Source organism: Sapajus apella, unplaced genomic scaffold (assembly GCF_009761245.1).
Source record: "Sapajus apella isolate SASKATOON/1434 unplaced genomic scaffold, GSC_monkey_1.0 scaffold56, whole genome shotgun sequence".
Taxonomy (NCBI): Eukaryota; Metazoa; Chordata; class Mammalia; order Primates; family Cebidae; genus Sapajus; species Sapajus apella.
Window position 1 is genome coordinate 488,517 of NW_022436996.1, and position 21,571 is coordinate 510,087.

The 21,571-nt window shown below is 41.0% G+C and overlaps 1 protein-coding gene across 7 annotated transcripts in view; it reads left to right on the plus strand.

The window, feature by feature from the left end:
• The window catches only part of ESYT2 (extended synaptotagmin 2), a 101,051-nt gene that overhangs the window by 65,989 nt on the left and 13,491 nt on the right, over positions 1 to 21,571 (plus strand). For 4 of the 7 annotated variants that reach the window (XM_032244863.1, XM_032244865.1, XM_032244868.1 and 1 more), the window contains exons 8-17: positions 401 to 521; positions 3,224 to 3,400; positions 5,179 to 5,261; positions 6,709 to 6,757; positions 8,096 to 8,185; positions 8,674 to 8,769; positions 10,706 to 10,807; positions 15,023 to 15,085; positions 18,436 to 18,510; positions 19,680 to 19,766. In XM_032244863.1, coding sequence (XP_032100754.1) covers positions 401 to 521; positions 3,224 to 3,400; positions 5,179 to 5,261; positions 6,709 to 6,757; positions 8,096 to 8,185; positions 8,674 to 8,769; positions 10,706 to 10,807; positions 15,023 to 15,085; positions 18,436 to 18,510; positions 19,680 to 19,766 — 943 coding nt within the window. The remainder of the gene's footprint in view (positions 1 to 400; positions 522 to 3,223; positions 3,401 to 5,178; positions 5,262 to 6,708; positions 6,758 to 8,095; positions 8,186 to 8,673; positions 8,770 to 10,705; positions 10,808 to 15,022; positions 15,086 to 18,435; positions 18,511 to 19,679; positions 19,767 to 21,571) is intronic. The other 3 variants (XM_032244864.1, XM_032244866.1, XM_032244867.1) reach the window with 3 other exon arrangements.

A 21,571-nucleotide genomic window follows, 5' to 3' on the forward strand; every position in this document is an offset into this window, starting at 1 on the left:
AACATGGACGGGGCCAGTGAATGTTATATTATTCTCTGTACTTATATGTATGTTTGAAATAGTTTGTTAAATTAATGAGTTGTATTTTAGTGATTATGTATAAATTCTATGATGAAGTAGGAATATATGAAATGTTGTTTAGGAAATTCAATTACTTGTGCAATAACTAGAATTTTACCTTATGTTCTCTGAATAAGTTCTGTATCAATAATCATCATAGTAGCATCACAGCTAAAGTGTTGGAATGCTGGTTTTAAGTATTGCACAGGAGAAATTAGATAACTCCTACTCTGTAAATAAACGGGACGTTATATCATATTTGTGATAAATGTTGCCAAAGGTGAGGGAAGTGTTCACATGTCTGACAGTCCGTGTGTTCTTTTTGTCTCCCAACTAACAGTGGTTTATCAGATACTATCATTTCGGATATAATATCAAATTATCTGGTGCTTCCCAATCGAATCACCGTTCCACTTGTCAGTGAAGTTCAGATAGCTCAGTTGCGGTTTCCTGTACCAAAGGTAAGCGTGTCCTGGCATCTGTTCACATTTAAAAACATCTTGGAGGCTGGTCCGAGTGCAGTGGTGTTTACAACTAATTGATCACAACCAGTTACAGATTTCTTTGTTCCTTCTCCGCTCCCACTGCTTCACTTGACTGGCCTTTAAAAAAGAAAAAAAAAAAATACATTTTGGAGGCCTGCATGCCTGTGGGTGTGGCGTTGGGTGTTGTGACTCTTTGTCTCTTCCCAGCAGCCAGCTAGCACCTGGGTCTTGATGCATTGACTGCTTGTCCATCACTCTCCTTAAGAGACTTGACTGATATACGCAGACCCTGAAGCTTGTCATGGAGACAACAGGATGGTTCTCACCCCGTAGCTGTGTTCTTCAGAGGCACCAATAGGGGTTTAAATATGCAGAGATACACAGCACAGACATCTTAGTTACCTCAGAAGGCAAATACAGCATTTGTTTTTATTAGAATGGACAGCCCTCAGCAACAAGCACCAGTTTTCCTGACAGTCATGATGAGGCTTCATGTAATAATTTGTATATTTTCTCTCAGATGTTAGAATTCCATTGCCTCTGAAGCCATTTAATGAGTAACCTGGTAGAAGAAGCACTTATATAACAGCTGACCTGGATAAAATGGAAAGAACAAACCTAGATTTTTGTTGCAGCTCTTGAGTTTAGCTGTAGCTTTGTTTTTATGGACACATTGTTTGGCATGTCTGGGCCATAGTTTCATCATCTGTAAAATGGGATGGTACCCAGCACACAGCACTGAGTTGCAGATATTGAAGTCACCTTCATTTGAGCAAACTAAATAACTTCAAAGTAGTAGTCAAGAACATGAAATTCCTTCTGATTATGGGAGGGGTGAGTGGAGTGAAGGATCTCTCACAGGCTAAGAAGCGCTTGTCAACGGCTCAGGTGTTTGATTCCATGTCTGTTTTGGAAGGGATGGGTGGAGTGAAGGATCTCTCACAGGCTAAGAAGAGCTTGTCAGCAGCTCAGGTGGTGGATTCCATGTCTGTTTTGTCTGTGTGGACTTTGGATTCCAGAAGCCAGGTGAGCAATACTGCTGTGATGGTGTCTGTAGTAAGCAGTGCACACCACACTATTGATTTTTACTAAAACGGGATGTGGTGAGTTGGTCCCGTTTCAGTGGGTATATTGTTTTTATTTTTGTTTTCTGAAGTAGAAGTAGATCACCTTCTCCTGATGCCTTTTTACTTTTTCTGGTTTAATTAGATCTAAGTAATGACACGAAAATTAACAAACATGCATAGGCATCCTCACATTTTTTAAGAGTAACAATACGCCAGTTAATTTGGTGCTTAAACTGGTTATATTGTTGGCATTCAACAGATTTAATGTGACACTGTACATTAGAAAAGAATGTCTTTTTCCCTAATTTCTGACCCTTGCCTCTGGAAATGCAGGAATCCCTTTACATGTGGACATTCTTGTGCTCCTCTTAGGCTCTGAGTACAGGTGAGCACCTGAGCATGCCTGGATCTGGCTGCCTTTAGCTACATGGGCCTAACAGCCAGTGCCATCAAGAGATGTGGCCAGATTATCTCAGCTTTAGACATACGAAAATGTAAGCAAGAGCTGCTTCAAGTTTTTGAAGTGTGTTCATCTATGGAGGGACATGTATTCCTGTGCTGATTGAGTCAGGAATATCACTACGTAATTTTAAAAAAGGATGTGTGGGGGCAGAATGCTTCCTGCCAAAGGGTGACTCGAGTATCTTTGTTTGCTTTGGAAGAAATGTGTGAATTTTTTTTTCTTTTATCAATAAAACAATATTTTAGGGAAAGGACTATATTTGTTTGTTTGTTTTGAGACAGGATCTCACTGTCACCCAGGCTGGAGTCCAGTGGCAGGATCTCAGCTCACTGAAAGCTCTGCTTCCTGGGTTCAAGTCATTCTCTCACTTCAGCCTCCCGAGTAGCTGGGACTGTAGGCATGTGCCACCATACCCGGCTAATTTTTTGTATTTTTAGTAGAGATGGGGTTTTGCCATGTTGGCCAGGCTGGTCTTGAACTCCTGGCCTCAAGTGATCTGCCTACCTCTGCCTCCCAAAGTGCTGGGATTACAGGCATGAGCCATTGTGCCTAGCCAGGACTATGTTTAGAGTTTATGAATAATACATATTTCAAAGTTTTAGTTTTTTCCTCTCTAAAATAAGTGTAATGACAGTATTTCATAGGATCATTCTAAAAATGGAACGGCATAATTACTGCATGTCTAGTGCTTAGTAACAGGTCTGATGCAACGTCTCATGTTATTACTCACTGTAGCACCAGGATCTAGTAGAGCTTGGTGGCCTGTGTCACCAGGCCCCGTGAGATAAGCATGGTGCTGTGCTGGGTCCTCTGCACTCTGTGTCCCTCTGCCAGAAGCACTCTCCAGGGCTGCATAGGCCGCCCGTCCTCGTGTCTCTTTGGAGGGGCCATCCCTTCAGAAGCCCATCGTCTGAGCCAGCCCAGCCCAGGCATTCCTGCCTTGCCCTGCTCTTGTTTTCTTAGCATTTGCTACCTCCTGTACACGTTTACTGCTTTTTGCCGCTGCTGGGATGTACCCAGCTGCAAAAGAGGGTCTTTATTCCCTCTGCACCCCCCGTTCTCAAGACAGGATCAGGCATGTAGCTATCTTCCACGCCAGTTAAACGAGCCAGCCAAGGGTCTAAACTTTAGTTTGTTCTTCTTTTCAGGGTGTTCTAAGGATACATTTTATTGAAGCTCAGGATCTTCAGGGGAAAGACACTTACCTTAAGGGACTTGTCAAGGGAAAGTCGGACCCCTATGGAATCATTAGAGTTGGCAACCAAATCTTCCAAAGCAAAGTCATCAAAGAGAACCTCAGTCCAAAGTGGAATGAAGTATATGAGGTGGGCCATTGTGTCAGCTGTGTCACTGGGGTAGTGGGTTGAGCCCTGAGCATGGTGGCCGGCTCTCGTTCCAGCACGGTCACATGGGAGTGTGACTGATTTTGGCCATCATTTAAATGTTCTTTGTTTAATTTCCCATCTTTTAAAAAGTGTTTTACCAGGCCGGGCGCGGTGGCTCAAGCCTGTAATCCCAGCACTGTGGGAGGCCGAGGCGGGTGGATCACGAGGTCAAGAGATCGAGACCATCCTGGTCAACATGGTGAAACCCCGTCTCTACTAAAAAATACAAAAAATTAGCTGGGCATGGTGGCGCGTGCCTGTAGTCCCGGCTACTCGGGAAGCTGAGGCAGGAGAATTGCCTGAACCCGGGAGGCGGAGGTTGCGATGAGCCGAGATCGCGCCATTGCACTCCAGCCTGGGTAACAAGAGCGAAACCCCGTCTCAAAAAAAAAAAAAAAAAAGTGTTTTACCTTCTCTCCCTACTTCACAACATTCTTGTCATGCCAACAAGTAATGTTTTAAACCTTAATTGCATAATGCTATTATACTAAATGATCAGCAAAATATTTTTCATAATGTGAGTTGCTTGTCTTTCTAAGTTTAAAATGTTACATGAGGTTATTAATGCAGTAAATGCAAAAAGGAGGTTAGTTATATACCTCCTTGAAAGCCTTTTGTTAAATTAATCAGGACATCTTTTGCAGACACAGTTGCTGATAAATAAATAAATTAAAATTAAAAAGTCAGGACATCTTCACATGTCAAAGAATAGAGATCCACATGGTTTTTAATAACCACTCCACTGAAAAGACACCTTCATCTGTTTACTCAGAGAGGCCTAAGCTATTCAGGTCAGCATTACAAACTGCTGTACAAGTATGTGAGTGTCTCTCTTTACTCACCCAAATTTTCCCCAGATAAAGCTCTTTAAAGTGAAATTCCTGGATGAAGAGGTGTGTCTTTTTGAGGGCTGAACTGTCTTTCTAGAATTGCCCTACAGTGCGGCCATAATATTGTGATTTGTTCCACCAGTTTCTTCTCCCCTACTCCTCTGTCAGTCTGGTCTCTTGCCAGTTTCTTACTCTGAGTGGTGCTAAGCAGCAACTTGCGGTTGTTCCAAGATAGCATCCGAGTGGAGACACTCAGGACTAGAGGGATGTGTCATGGAGCTTGGGTCCGGCTCTTGCCTTGCACCAAGCTTGTGGGTGACGTCCTATGACTTTGTTTTGGAGTGATTGAACTTGACCCATTGGGACGCAATCCAGGATCCCTAGACTGTTACTGTGTGGCAGGTGTTTCATTGACCTCCTGTCATCAAGAGGTATGTGTGATTCAACAGTAAAAAAATAAGTCCTTTAAAAAAGGATTTACCGGCCGGGCATGATGGCTCGTGCCTGTAATCCCAGCACTTTGGGAGGCCAAGGTGGGTGCATCACTTAAGTTCAGGAGTTTGAGGCCAGCCTGGCCAATATGGTGAAACCCCATCTCTACTAAAAATACCAAAATTACCCAGGCGTGGTGGTGCACGCCTGTAATCCCAGCTACTTGGGAGGCTGAGGCAGGAGAATTGCTTGAACCCAGGAGGCAGAGGTTGCAGTGAGCTGAGATTACACCACTGCACTCCAGCCTGGGTGACAGAGTGAGACTCTTATCTCTAAATAAATAAATAGGATTTACCACCAGAGAAAAGTACGTGGTCATATTTACTACAGTCATCATACTCAGTGTGTGACTGTATTAGTAAAAATGCAACTAACTACTAACCATTAATGTTTTAGGCTTTAGTGTATGAACATCCTGGACAAGAATTAGAGATTGAGCTCTTTGATGAAGACCCAGACAAGGATGACTTTCTAGGAAGGTAAACAAAACCCTTGGTGGTTATTAGAGGAGGGCCTAGGGGCAGTCTTGTTTTTTTGTTTTTTTTTTTTAATAATCAAAAATATGTTTTAAAATATTTTTGTGGTTCTTAGATATAACAATTGTTTCACCTTAGATTTCTTAAAACATTTTTATTCCTATGTTTCACATTTAAGAGAAGAGAATCTTCTAGATCTGTACTGACCATTACTGCAGCCACTAGCCTTAATTAAAGTTAAATTAAGAACTCTTTCTGAGTGGCACTCTCTTTGTTTACAAGGCTTAATAGCTACATGCAGAACCTGTCCCTGTACTGAGTTCTAGTGGACACTTCTATTCCAGATTGCAGCAATGGGTTTTTTAAGTTTTTTGAGTTGCTGGATTAATTTTTGTCAGGATATAGTAATTTACATTGGGAAAATAAATATTGATTTGTTCACTTCAATTGAACAACTAGTATAGCTTTAAAAATAAGCTTTTAAAAAGGTTATTGTTTGACCACCATTTATTAATGATGTCAGTTATTTCTAATATATTTAACCTAATTAAGTTATTTGATTGAATTTATTGTGGCAAAAAGGATGTAGAGATTGAATACGTTGGAGAGGTTCATACCTCATCAAGAATGGCCTTGCATTTTGTGGCCTGACTTCAGAGTTTTGTAAGATTTCCTAGGACAACTAGGAACAATTGAGAGATTTTAAGCTGGACGGTGATAGATCAGCTGCGCATTCTAGAAAAATTGGTGTGTGGATTGGGTTGTCAGGGGCTGAGCTTAGAGACTGGCAGACCAAATAGGAGAGTGTGTCCTAGACCGGGACCAAGAGAAGGTGGTGTAGACATACACTGTTGGGCAGAAGAGGCTACAAGAAAAAGTGGGAGTATAATCATCCCCCCTCTAGTCTGTCTGGTGTCTGGGGATGGTGCCAGTCTTAGAAGTAGAGGAGGTTTAGGGAACTGGAACGGGCGTCTTCTCAGACTTGCCAAGTGAGGGCTTCCATTAGGCTTGAGGCAGCACAGGTCTAGAGCCCGGGAGCAAGGACCAGAGAAGGTGAGATTAGCATTCACTGTGTGAGTGATGGAGTCCACAGCAACGTGCAGCCCCACCAAGAGGACGTATAAAGTAAGAGGGTCGAGATGCTTTTAAACGTTTTATGATGCGTATAACACTGTAGGAAAAATGAATTGTTTTGTTTTTTTACAGCTCTAACCTCAGCTGGGCCAGACTCAGTATTCTGAGCTCACAGAAACTCCACCTCACTCTCCTTTACTCTCCTGACACTGGGGGTGAGCTGGAGGAAACTTGTGCAAGAATAGTCTGTTCCTTGATAAATTACTAGCGTTTTGTTGCATTTTTGGAGTGCTTGCTCATAGACAAATAAATGCTTAAGGTTTCAGGAAGAAATGTGTTTCTATGTTCTAAAGTTGTTGTATTATTATTTTTATAGTCTTATGATTGATCTTATTGAAGTTGAAAAGGAGCGCCTTTTAGATGAAGTAAGTTTCCCTGGAGTGTTGGTCTATTTACAATTGTTGACTAAGTCCCTGCCCTGTGCTGGAGAAGCCATGAACCACCACTTCAGCATCACACAGTGTAGGAATGCTAATTAGTATGACATGAGCAGCATTTTCTTCACAAACACTAAGAATTTAGACCTTTTAGAAATAGCAAATGAAAAGAAATAAATTTAAGAGTCCAATCAGGTGTGTGTTGAGTACCTACCATATGCTTGGAATTCTTACTGATACGAAGCATAAACTGACTTTATTGCAGACAAACATGTGATCCCCTGCAGGAGTTAGGGCAGCCTGTGCGAGACTCCCCCTAGCAATGGAGATTTTCAGATGGTTGGAGGGAATAGTGGAGAAGGTACAGTGTGGTCAGTGAGGTGTCTCATGGGAGAGATGCCTGTAGAGATGGTGGAAATTCATGGCAAGGAGACTCAACTTCCACCTTTGGTTGCTATCAGAATAGAAAGTATCAAAAAGGAAACGTTTGTGGTAGCCTCTCAAAGATGGGAAAGATTTAGATAAATGAAGCAAAATTAAACAAAAGCGTTGAATTCTGCTGCTTTCATAATCACACGTTTCCCTCCCTTGAGCGTCCAGCATTCATTGGCCGTGATATCTCCTTGTCTTGGGGGTCCCAGGCACTGAGTGGATAGTCCTGCTCATGACTTCTGTCACTTAGCATTTCAGGAGCATCTTTGATTAATTATTTTGTGGCTTTTAAGCTGATACAACTGTATACTATTTTATTAATTAATATATAGTGATGAATTCGAACAAACAGATTACTTGATACTGAAATTCAGTGTTTGGAATCATTATTGTATTATCTCTTGTCCTGTACACTCCATTAAAGGCCATTTGGTGGGGCATGCTTGCCCACACCTATGGTTCTAGCTGCTGGGGAGGTTGAGGCAGGAGGATCAGTTGAGCCCAGCCTGGGCAACATAGCAAGACCTCCATCTCAAAAAAAAGTCCGTTCATAGAAGACTTTTCTGTCTGTAGGTATTGTTAGAAAACATTTGAGTTCTTATGTGTAAAGTAGGGATAATACTTGCTTAGGGTTTCCTGTGGGGTCGAGGGCTTGGTGCATGTAAAGCACTTAGAATGGTCTGCTCACCCCTGCCACTGTCATTGTCTCCAAACGTGAGGTCACAGGCATCCTCAGAGCGTGGAGCTGGATATGGTGAGGCTCAGTCTTCATGTCACTGAGAACTGTTGATGCCTCACAGTTAGTGAACAGCATGTAGCATTTGTAGAGACTGGGTTGAATCTGGATTTTTGATTCAGAAGAACTTTTGCTGAACTTGAGCATTTTCTCTTCAGTGGTTCACTCTGGACGAGGTTCCCAAGGGGAAGCTGCACTTGAGACTGGAGTGGCTCACGCTAATGCCAAATGCGTCGAACCTCGATAAGGTGCTGTGAAGTGTTTTCTGTTGAAAACTGCTTAACCAACTGTGCGTCATTAACGGACGTTGGTCTCTTTAAGTTGTGTTACTACTTTATTTTTTTAAGAATTATAACAGTAATTTTCATTATTGTGTAATAATTCACTACAGTAGCATCAGGGATAAATTAAAGATAATGGAATTTAAGATAATGGAATTTTTTAATGAAATTTTATAGGTCATTCACACCTGTTTTATGAGATCTTCAGTTTTGTGCTTGTTATAGTACAAGGATTTGTAGAGCCAGAAATCACCTGAGTGCTTAATTTAATTGATTTATATGGAATAATAGTCTTGTTATTTAAAAGTTAGTTATTGTTTTAGTTCTATATCTATTGCATGGATTGGATGGTTTCTCACATTTCTTATTTTTAATGTAATCAATATTCTATAATCAGAAATAATCTCCAGTCCTATGGAAACATGGCTGCTAAGGCTTTTTTCCTTTCCCTTTAGGTGCTAACTGACATCAGAGCTGACAAAGACCAAGCCAACGATGGTCTTTCTTCTGCATTGCTGATCTTGTACTTGGATTCAGCAAGGAACCTTCCGGTAGGTAACACAGTGGTAACACATTTGGGTGCTTACTTCCTAGCAGCTGCTCTTGCTCATAACCACTGCCTTTTGCAGCACTCTGCATCACCTGTTCTTGTCTTGTGTTTTCACTTCACATCCTTTCACGTGCTAGTGCGAGAGTGGCAGCGAAGAGGGGGGAGTTTGTGTTTGCTCTGGGAGTGCATATATTTACATTTACACGTTTAGTTGATTTATCCACTACATAGGAAAAGAAAATGACTAGTGGTTAGGAGAAGATAACTCTCTAGAAAATCACTAAGTATTAAAACTTAGTTGCCTTAGGATGGAAATTGTCTCTATTTGAAATGGGAATAAAATGAAGCAGCTCTGATTACAAAATCCAGACTCATCCTGACTATCACAGGGCTGTGCGTGAGCTGCTGAGCCTTGGTGATCCCCTGGACGTCAGGTGGCAGAATGGTGCTGCTGCACGAGCGAGCGTGCGGCCTCTGGGTGCCTGGGATGTTTCTACAGAACAAAACGAAACTTTGTTTCAGAATGATCTGCCAAGTACAAGACACTCTGCCTAAAAGCATATACTTCTGCTTGTATCAGAATTATTTCATTCTGAGAGAAAAACTGTAAAATACTGTTTTATAGGTAATGACTGTAACCACAGAGAAGGAAGATCTTACTAATTCAGTCTTGTGAGGCATAGTGTGACCTCCCACCACCCTACCTTAAACCCCACTGCTGAGGGCAGTGGTGTCGGCCTTCGTCATGTCTTCGTCATGATTCTTTGGAGTGCCCATGCACTTGCTGACTAGACACTGTCTTTTACTTCATCATGTCCACAGCTGTTTTTGTTGGAGGAAAGACTGTTGCCACCGATGCAGAAGTTTCTTTCCTCCCAAAGTTGTCGATTGCATAATTCTTCCTCCACAGTAAATACTCATCCACCCAAGTGCATTTGTAAATAAATCATCTTCCTGTGTTTTTCCTCCTTTGTCAGTGTTTACCAGGGAAATAGACAAGAAGGCAAAGAAGTGTTTAACTCACTTCTCAACACACATTCTGGACCTAAGTTACGGCCTTTCATCCCCACGTAATCTTGCCTTGCCACGGTCAGACTGCGCTTCGCAGTTCATGAGATGCACAGCCTTAGCTTCCTCCAGCACCTTCCACGTTCTGAAAACTGCATTTCCTTGAGCTTTGCCCAGAAATGAAGTAAATATTTGTGCATCAGTGCATTTTATTTAAAGTTACCTACAATTAAGATATGATTGATCACTTATATTTAATACTGGGAGGATATGATTGTACTCTTTGTTGTATGTAATTGTATATATTTGCACTGTTTATTTCAATGAAGTTTTCTTGACTGATTTTAACTTCTTAAATTCTTACATTTCTCTTAAAGTATTTACCTTAGCCTTTGACCAGTCTTTCAGTCTAAAGTCTATGACTTTATTTGTTAAAATTTCAATTTGGAAAAAGTTATTTCATTAAGTATTTAATTTTTCCATAGAATTTCTATACAGCAGAATGTTTCACTTTTAGCCACAGTAATGTTTGTTATAAAGTCTTCCATAATGCCTGATGGAAGTGAATTTGCTTTCTATTTTAGGGTAGAGAGAATAGTATCAGTGAATTAGATACAAAGGATTAGGCCTCTTTAGAACTGTGTGTTTTGCCATATTAAATTGAAGTTTGAATAATGTCACATAAGAAAAAAAAAACCCAAAGAGAATGTGTTGATCTTCTGTTAAAAGGGCACTTTGTGCATGGAATGTTCTGTGGCTGTCAGAGGCAAAGGATCTTTGCAGAGCGCGCCGGGCACTGGATTAAAGGGCGTCCCCGCGAGCTGTGGGATTCTTTGACTCTGCCTCTGCACTGTTTGTGGTGCTCCTGGTGCTCTCATTGACCACAATCCACCGTTCTCTGCTTTCTCCCCCGGCTCCACTGCCCTAAGAGCATCTACGAGGGAAACTTTGGGTGTGGCTACTTAAAAGAGAGGCGAGCATCGGGACTAGTGTTTTGTGAAAATACCACCTCAGTCTATAGAGCACTATTTGTGAGTCCTCCGGGGTTCTTTCTTCCTTTGTCTGTTTGGAGACTGCCAGAATGTGGACTGGAACTTCTAACGCAGTTGGCTGGCGGTGGACTGATGTCGCATGCTTTTCTTTTCTTGCATGATTTTAATTATTGTGTGTCCATTTTGTGTATGTTTTGTGAAACGTAACACTGTTGTAACATTGGTGAGAACATCTGATGATGGGATGAATGACCCTGGCGAGTGGAGAAACAGCCTTACATTCCTAAACTGCTACTGGCTCATTAAAAAAAAGCTCCTGAGGAAGAAAGGAAGCCATAATGATTAAAGTTCATCTTCTTGTGGTTCATGTCAATGTGAGATGTAAATTTTTTGGTAGACGTTCTCAAAATTGTTTAAAAAACTACTATTCCTTCCTTTTTCCCTCCACTCCTTTTTTTTTTTTTTTTTTTTTTTGTGAGGTTGTTTTGCTCTTTTTGCCCAGGCTGGAGTGCAATGGTGTGGTCTATGCTAACTGCAACCTCCGCCTCCCAGGTTCAGGTGATTCTCCTGGCACAGCCTCCCAAGTAGCTGGGATTATAGTCACCTGTCACCATGCCCGGCTAATTTTTGTATTTTTACTAGAAACAGAGTTTCACCATGTTGGCCAGGCTGGGCTCAAACTCCTGACCTCATGCAGTCCGCCCGCCTCAGCCTCCCAAAGTACTGGGATTACAGTTGTGAGCCACCACACCTGGCCTACAATCCCCTCCTGACCAAACACAGAGGAGTCAGAACTAGGGCTTTCTTTGAAAACCCTGCTGTGTAATCAGCTCTGAGTCCCTTGGGGGATGGTCATGAGAAGACAGAAATTCACCCATTTTTTAATAAAAATTTGCCTTCCCTCACAGGGTTTACCTGGAACTTCTAAGGGAGAAGAAAACTAAATAAGTTTGTGATTCGCTTACTTTTAAGACACATAAAGAATGTCCTGGAGTGGATAATCGAGCACATCTTTGTTCCCATCTCATTAGATGTTGCCTGTGGTCTGTATGTCTGGCACCTGGACTCCTGTGCTGTTCTTGGTGACTGCTTCGATAGAGAGCCATTTTCACTTGCTTCAGGGTCACAGGGGCCAGCAGCATCTGAGTCATTGGCCTAGAAAGCCACTTTGCATACTTCATCCAGTAGTCAGTGAGATTCCTATGGCCCGGTTGTCCCTTAGTAGAGTAGTGATAGTGCTTTGCACTTTTGTAGAGTTTTCATTTCTGTTTCCAAAAGATTTCCCTATGCATTCTCAGTTTATTCTTATTTTTTTAAAGTAGGGGGAGGGGAGGGGGCAAAACTTGAAGAGCAAATATTTTGCTCTATCTTACAGATGAGGAAAATTAATACCCTGAAGGGCTAGATGAGCTGTTCAGAGTCACACCAGTAATAAGTGGTAACCATGATCTCTCTGACTGTCTACTCATATATGTTTAAGGCCTTTTAAAAAGTCAGAGTGAGGTCAATGGTGTATAATGGCAGCACATTCTGTTACTTTTCAGAAAATAATTTTCTGCTTCTGGTAATTGTTAGCAGAAAATTTCGTCATAGACTAGTATAAATGTGACAACATCGCTCCACTGTGTAAATTGTTAGTTTTTCGCCAATAGCTTTTCCAAGTTGCTTTTTCCCATTCTGCAGCTGCCTTTTGCAGAAAGGAAATATCTCTGAACTCGGATCAGGAGGGTGACCAAAATCAGCTTTTCTGTGGCATTATCAAAGTCACCTGCTGTGCTTCATTATTGGAACATATGCATCACCTAAGATGTTCTGTAAAATAAATTCGAACTTTTTTTCCCATGCATTGGTTTTCAACGTGAAGTCAGATCAGTGCTTCCTCCTTTTTCCCCAGAAGGCTGAGACCATTTTGCTGTCACTGCAAAGGCTTTGACAGCTGGCAACCCAATGCTCTCTTACTTCCTGCCACTTAAAATCACCTTTAATTCCAGTTCCAGAAGTGCATTACCACCAGCATTTCTCATCTGCAATCTTAAGACAACAGGAATTTCTCCTAGGCTGGAAACGACCACTTCATCTTGTGGACTCTTAGAACTTTGCCCTCCTTCTTTTGATCAGATCCTGGGCTTTAATTTCAGGCTTTAACAAGAAGGACTTTCTCTGACTTGCGGTGGCCGGCTTTGGCATCTTCAGCCTGATATGACAGCATACTTAATAAGCACGTTCCAGGAGCCAGGCAGGGGTCTCAGGGTGCCAAATGTTTAATCCCCAGACCCTCATTATCACTTTACAGATAAGGAGATTCAGACAGCACCAAGAACCCAGGTGACGCAGACTAGAGATTCCCAAGCATGTGGTTATGGCAGAGCTGGGATTGGAACTCAGCGTGGACCCAGAGTCTGGGTGCTTGGCACCTCCTGTCCACTCCACCCTAGGACAAAGCAAATTTATTATCACTTTATTAAATTTATGGATTAATAAGTCTGTATGTGGAATTCATCTGAGGTGAATAGTATTTGCACTCATGCCTTAAACATAGCAGTGCTAGCTGGATAATAGTCACCACTGTGGAGGGCCTTAGGCCTGTTGATGCTAGGTGTCTGATGCGAGTTATTTTGGCTGTCATTAAAAAAAAAAAAAAAAAAAAAAAAAGGGCTTGGTCAGTGGCTCACTCCTGTAATCCCAGCACTTTGGGAGGCCCAGGTGGGCGGATCATGAGGCCAGGAGATTGAGACCATCCTGGCCAACATGGTGAAACCCCATCTCTACTAAAAATATATATATAAAAAATTAGCCAGGCATGGTGGTGCATGCCTGTAGTTGTAGCTATTCCAGAGGTTGAGGTGGGGAATTGCTTGAACCCAGGAAGCGGAGGTTGCAGTGAGCCAAGATCATGCCACTGCACTGCAGCCTGGTGACAGAGCAAGACTCTATCTAAAATAAATAAATAAATAATAAACAAAGAGACCACAGGTGGTTACCACTGCCTCCTGTTGGTGAGTAACCCAAGGCCACAAGTCATGTGAACTCCAGAGGCCTCCCAACGGAGCACCTGCCAGAAGCACTTGCATAGTCTAGGACGTCTCATCCCCAGAGCCACGCAGCTGTCCAGGCCTTATACTGCTTCTCCTGCAACCACTACCCACACACCGCAGCCTCTCCTTGTTCTACTTCAGTTGATGCATGTTAGAATAAGTGTCTTTGGTACAGGCCATATCTATCCAAAAGTGAGCCTCAGGAAGGGTTCTTAGGATATCTGAAGAATGTCAGTCTGTGAACTTCAGGGCAGCAGAGTTCCCATCCTCACTGTATATGAGCACCTGGGAAGTTGTGTGAAGAATGCCCTTGTCCAGGCTCCACCCAGAGACCTTTGAGAGCTCCACTGGCAGCTTTAGGTCACGTTGAATTCCTGCCTGTCTGCATGTTCTGCCTCCTCTCCTGCCCGGCCTGCCAGTCATGGAAGATTGAGAGGCTAATCATTAATCTTTCATCATTATAAAATTTTCTGTTTAGTAAAAAAAAAAAAAAAAAAAAAAGTTCAGCTTGTCACAAGTTTGAAGTTAATTACAGCTAAAATGATAAATTATTTAATCTTGAATACTAGTCCTAGAAGGATCTTGCAAAATAACTCAGCCTTGCCCTTTTGAGGGCAAGAAACAAATGAATTGGAAAATCAATAAAAGTAAACATAAAACCCATAATCATAGGTCTATATTTAGAGCCCGAGAACCTTCTGCAGGGATCCAGCCAGCCTGACTCCTACCCCTGAAAAGGACGCTGGGTGTTGGGTGGGAAGGTATATCTCAGCGGCTTTTCCAGGACCTGACCTTGCTTGAAAGTGACTTGGACAGCTGTGGACCGTTGATTGTACTTCAGATAAAACCTTTAATAATGATGGGTATTTTAGGGGTTTATTCAGGCAAAGAATAGTAAATAGAACTCTTTTCTAAAGTCTCATTCTTATATTTTTAAAACCACAAAGGATCAGGAGGGTGGGGGTAGTAAAAGATTATTAGTCATAGAGGAAAAGGAGGTGTCTTTTGGTATTTATAGATTAAAGGTTCATTCTAAGAGAAAGTCTTGTGCATAAAGAATTTTGTAGGTGGCTTTTTGGTTGTTTGTGTAATTCTTGGTGGTTTTGTTTAAAGATTTTTCTTTGTTTATTCCCATAAATTGTCATGTCTTTAACCTTACATAAACTTCATTGCATGTTTTATTAACCCTTGGCATATTCGTTTTCTTCTGACTTGAAAGAGTAACCCATTAGAATTTAACCCCGATGTCTTGAAGAAGACTGCAGTTCAGAGAGCTTTAAAGGTAAACTAATAGTTTTCCCTTCAGGTTACAAAGTTAATTAAAACATATTGAAAGAGATGATACTTTGTCTCATAAGTTTATTGGCAAATTACCTCCCATATTAATATAGTAATTAATTGTCTAGTAGAAGAGATCCTACTTTTGTTATAGAATAATTAGTAGTTAGAACAATTTAAGTCCACTTTGAAGGTAAATTTAATAAAGTACTAATATGATAAATTATTTTCCTCTTGACCTTAGGTAACTCTCTCTAAGGTGATTTAAATATGTCTATTTTAATTGGATTTGAATTTGTGAAAATTGTGATATAGAAGTTCTATTTAAAATCTTAACTGATGTTTAGATCATGACTTAAAGGTATGCCTTGTGAACTGTGAATATACATTTAAATATCACCTCTTCCAATATACTGAGTTAGGGTCATCTCTGAGTCAGCAACTTCATGGCTTTTGGTGCTGCTGGGTTGGGTGATAGATCTTTTAAGAAGCTTTAAAGTTCATTAAATGAGGTCTATTGAAAACTAAGCTCCACTCCCTAAAATAGGACATTTGCATGTGTTCTCTGGTAAATTGGTAAACGTTTTCTTAAGACGTAATGTTTTTTTATTTTTTTCTCTAATTTCTTTGAACATTTTAGGCTTAAATTTGGGGGTGGGGGAGGTGGGGAATTTTTAATGTAATTATTTAAAGAAAATTTTATCCCAAAGACGTTGGAATCATTTTAAACCAGTTTCATCTGGCAAAATTAGTTAGATTTCAAAAGTGCAGGAGACTGGCAGAGTCTGCTTTTTAGTGTAGCGTCTGCGAACCCTCACTTCATCCTGCGCCAGGGAAATAAGATCTGGGTTACTAGAGCTTCCTCCTGTGGCGTACTAGTTAGCACAGTAGTGGAAATTACTGTGCCCTCCAGAATGTTGAAAGGAATTACCTCGACACTCTTCTTTGCTACCTGAAGGTTATTGACCAAGAGAACATAACATTAAGGCTGAAGGCCCTGAAATCAGACTGGATTTGAATTGCAGCCCAACTACTCACCAAGCAATGTGACCTCCAACAAGATACTTAATCCACTCTGTTGTGTTATTTATGGAATGGAAGGAGTATCTTCTTCATGGAATTATTGAACACATTAAATAAATATTGTAATTGTTATGTTATTACATTAGCTTATTTGGGTTCCAAAAATGCCCATTTTGTAAATATGCATGAGGTACAAATAGAGGCAATAGTGAGGTCTCAATAATCAAGTGAATAATAGAGCTGAGGTTTAAGTTCAAGACAGTCTGACATATGCTTATATTTTCATTATACTTTGTGCCTTTGAGTTGTACTGATGTATTTTGAATATTGCATCATGGTAGAAAATTTAATAATTTAACCTTATTTCATCAAAGTGAAAACATCCATTTTAAGATGCACCATTATTTTATGAACCACTAAGAAAGATTTTTAAATGTCATTAAGTTTTGACAGTGTTTATTTTATACATAGAGAATTTTAGACTTAGGATAAATGGAGTTTTATCATGTCACTGACAGGTATACCTAAACAGAAAATATAAGCAAAATAAATTGGTTAGGGCAGTGACAACGCTCACTACTGCCAGCCTCCCCCAAAAAGGTATATATTATCATCGATTTAAGTTTCATTCTATTTTCAGGGATGTTAGAAAGCTGGGAAAAAAGTATATATTTTAAAATTGAGGGCCAGGCATGGTGGGTCACGCCTATAATCCCAGCACTTTGGGAGGCTGAGACAGGCAGATCATTTGAGGTCAGGAGTCCCAGACCAGCCTTGCCAACGTGGTGAAACCCTGTCTCTACTGAAAATACAAAAATTAGCTGGCATGGTGGCGGGTGCATGTAATCCCAGCTGCTTGGGAGGCTGAGGCAGGAGAATCACTTGAACCCGGGAGGCAGTGATCTTGCAGTGAGCCAAGATAACGCCACTGCACTCCGGCCTGGGCAACAAGAGTGAAACTGTCTCAAAAAAAAAATTGATAAAGATGCAGTCAATCTAAATGAGTGGCTACTTTTTCAGAGATGAAGTGTTTATATTAGTTAAGAAGCAAGCTCGGCTTCTGTATCTTTAATAATAGAACTGACTTACCAGTAGCAGTAGTTGATCTCCCTCTAAATTCAGGGAGTTCTGGCCTGGGGCTCTGCCATGAGCTACCTGTGGCTCCAGCCCAAGGGGGACACAGCCTCCTATGAGGCCAGAACTTAATTACTTGGCTGGGCCTGACTCCAAGGGAGGGTTGCAAACAAAATCTTTATTTACAGAGGACTTGTGCTCAGCCAAAACTTGGGAATTCTAATATTAAAGGAAAAAGGAGAAAATTAACTTAGGAGGAAATTAGTATTCTCTGTCACAGTAATCTGTAGCCTTGCAAACTTTTTCAACAGTATTTATTTTATTTTGCAGAATTCATTCACATCAAAAAGATGAACCAGAAAATAGATTATCGCAGTAGGTTTGAGCTAGTAATTTTTTTTTCCAGTGATAGGATTTTGACACCTATTTGTGTCATTGCTGTAGTGTTGAGGCTTCACTCTAAAATTATTGAACTCAAAAATGTTTTTGTGACCTTCTAATTAATTCCACTAACACAGATATTTAACTGCATCTTCTTGTGGGGCTAAGTTATAAATAAACCTCATGTCACATGTATGCGCTGTTTAACTCTTCTCTCCACTATCTGTGCTAATGTATATTTCTGACCGTTTTTGCTCTTCCTGAATTTTTCTTCATATTTAGATCTGCTTAATTTATTGTGATTCCAAACTGATGTTTATTCTTCCAGTCAAAATTATTTAGCAGCTGGTAAGCAAGATTTGATATCTGAAAGCTTAAAAATGCTCAAACAGAAGACACTAAGATTGTAAAACTATATATCTGACACTCTACTATTTTTATTCCAACCAGAGAAATAATCTGAATTTTAAATTCTTTTACATTTGTCCTTTCTTGTGGTTTTTTGTTTCCATTAATTGTACTTTATTCATTTTTATCATCTTCATAAATAAAGGAACTTTCAAAAACTGTGATTAACATTAAGGATTTTTAGAAAATTCAGTTTTCCAAAGTAGTTTGCTTTAAAAATACAAGACCCTAACCTTTAAAATTTGTGTGCAAATGAACCTTTTTCTTAATTTATTTCATGGCAGATGTAGTTATGGTTTGGGATGTGGGTAGCATATGCTTTCCTATTACATTGTTCCCAGATGTTCCCAGAAGTATCAGAGATAAATAAAAATAACTACTAATATAAGCCAATAATTTTGGTTTTGGTTAAGACCCGTTTCAAAATGTGTTTATTTATTCTGTCTGTTTTCTGTTTGTTTTGGGTAGTCGGGGAAGAAAATAAGCAGCAACCCAAATCCTCTTGTCCAGATGTCAGTTGGGCACAAGGCCCAGGAAAGCAAGGTAAGGTGCTGGCCGGCCTCCGCACTCAGCCTCGGTGCCTCTCCTGTGGGCTCTGTCTGTTGCCATCTCATGTGGGGCTCCAGGTTGCAAAGTGCATTCACTTGTGTGATAGCGTGCGTGTTGAGATAATGGCTTTTCAGACCTTTTCTTTTTTTCTTAAATCAGTCATTTGATAGATAACCAGCTACTTGATTTAGTAAGAAATATACTGTTCATTTTTAAAAATAACTTTAGCGGCTGGTTGTGGTGGCTCACGCCTGTAATCCCAGCACCTTGGGAGGCTGAGGTGGTTGGATCATTTGGGGTCAGGAATTCAAGACCAGTCTGGTCAATGTGGTGAAACCCCGTCTCTACTAAAAATACAAAAATTAACCAGGCATGGTGGCAGGCACCTGTAATCCCAGCTACTTGGGAGGCCGAGGCAGGAGAATCACTTGAACTCAGAGGCAGAGGTTGCAGTGAGCTGAGATTGCACCACTGCACTCCAGCCTGGGTAACAGAGCAAGTCTCCGTCTCAAAAAACAAAACAAAAATAACATTAGAAAATAATAGATGAATATGCTGTTGCTTGGTTTTATGAGTAGACACATGGGAACAAATCCTAAGTTTGTCTTGAGTGCTCTATAAATACTTGAAAGATAACCAACAGTGCTTAAAACTCAACCAGTACAGTTAGAATCAAGACTTGAAAAGAGAGTATTGCGATCGCTGTCACATGTTCTACTTTCCTTACAGGAGAAGGAATGTTTTAGAAATTACCCCAAGCTATAGGCCATCACTCACTTGGAAGTGTTAACAGTTTAAGAGACGTTCCCATGTGCAGCACCCTCCTCAATTTGGAGGAACTATCACGTTGGTGCAAACGTAATTGCAGAACTGAGGCCGGGCCACACGTTTGAAGCCTTTATCAGTGGACACACAGGTTGGGGCCTCGTAACACACTCAAAGGCTTCAGACTGTCTCTTTATCTTTTGAACACTTGCACAATCAATAGTTAATAGTGCATACTGGCAAATACATGTCTTGGAATTTAAAGTCATCCTAAGCTTCTAGTTTGTTGTTTTGTCTTCTTTTTGTTTATTTTTCATCCTAAGCTTCTAAATATATTAAATGAGTAGCCCTTTTCCACAGAAAATATCACAGGGCTGATAACTGAATGTTTCTTCCAGATTCGATACAAAACCAATGAACCTGTGTGGGAAGAAAACTTCACTTTCTTCATTCACAATCCCAAGCGCCAGGACCTTGAAGTTGAGGTATTTTATTTGCATTTTTTTAAACAAATGTGTTGAGATTTAATTGACTGTTTAAAGTGTTCAATTTGCCAAGTCGTGACCCCTGTATACACCTGAGAATCCATCGCCACAATCAAGAGAATTAGTAGACTGTCCCCCAAGCTGCCTTGTTCTCTCTGTTAACCCGGACCTCCTCCAGCCCCAGTCAGACACAGACTTGTCACTGTAGATTACTGTTCATGTTCTCCAGAATTTTATATAAATAGACTTATACGGTATGTACTCTTGTTGTCTGTATTCTCTCGTGATAATCATTTGGAGGTTTACCTGTGTTGTTGCAGATATCCACCGTTTGCCTTTTTTTTTTTTTATCACTGAGTAGTATTTACAGAAATACCACAATTTGTTCATCCATTCACCTGTGAATAAGACACGGATAAAAGATTGGATTGAGACCTATTACAGATAAATCTGCTCTGAATATCACATACAAGACTGTGTTTACATATGCCTTCATTCTCTTGTGTAAAATACCCAGGAGCAGAAAGCCACATTCGTGTTTAGCTTCTTAATAAACTGCCAAATTGTTTTCCAAAGAGATCATGCCACATGACATTCCCACCAAAGTGAATATGAGTTGAGCTGGCTCCATGTCTTGCTAGTGCTGTGTTGTTGGTGGGTAGATAGGAGTGTTTCCTGGTGATCAGTGGTTTCAGTATCATTACTAATGACGATGAGCATCTTTTTATGTTTGTTTGCAGCCTGTGTATCTTCTATGGTGAAATGTTTATTCAGTTTTTTGCCTGTCTTTTTTATTAGGTTATTTGTCTTCTTAATACTGAATTTGTAAGACTTTTTGTTTTTTTTCCTTTTTTTTTTAAATTTTTAATTTTTTATTCTTTTTGAGACAGAGTCTCTGTCACCCAGGCCGGAGTGCAGTGGCACAATCTTGGTCACTGCAACTCCACCTCCCAGGTTCAAGCGATTCTTCTGCCTCAGCCTCACGAGTAGCTGGGATTGCAGGTGTGTACCACCATGCCTGGCTAATTTTTGTATTTTTAGTGGAGATGAGGTTTTGCCATGTTAGCCAGGCTGGTCCTGAACTCCTGTGCTCAAATGATCTGCCCACCTTGGCTTCCCAATTATAGGCGTGAGCCATCGTGCCCCGCCTCTTTGTTTTTGTGACAGGGTTTCACTCTGTTACCCAGGCTGGAGTGTGATGGCATAATCACAAATCACTGTAGCCTCAACCTCCCAGGCTCAAGCAATCCACCCACCCTGGCCTCCAGAATAGCTGGAACTACAGGCAGGCATCACCACGCCTGGCTAATTTTTTTTTATTTTTTGTAGAGATGCAGTCTCACTGTGTTGCTCAGACTGTTCTCAAACTCCTGGGTCCAAGTGGTGATGCTCCTGTTTCAGCTTCCCAAAGTGCTGGGATTATAGTTGTAAGCCACCGTGCCCAGCCTCTTTTTCATGTATACGGCTGTGTAGTTGTTCAGCAGTTGTGCAGTTGGTTAATCATTGTTAAAAAGATTATTCTTGCCGGGCGCGGTGGCTCACGCCTGTAATCCCAGCACTTTGGGAGGCCGAGGCAGGTGGATCACGAGGTCAAGAGATCGAGACCATCCTGGTCAACATGGTGAAACCCTGTCTCTACTAAAAATACAAAAATTCAGCTGGGCATGGTGGCACGTGCCTGTAATCCCAGCTACTCAGGAGGCTGAGGCAGGAGAATTGCCTGAACCCAGGAGGCGGAGGCTGCGGTGAGCCGAGATTGCGCCATTGCACTCCAGCCTGGGTAACCAGAGCGAAACTCCGTCTCA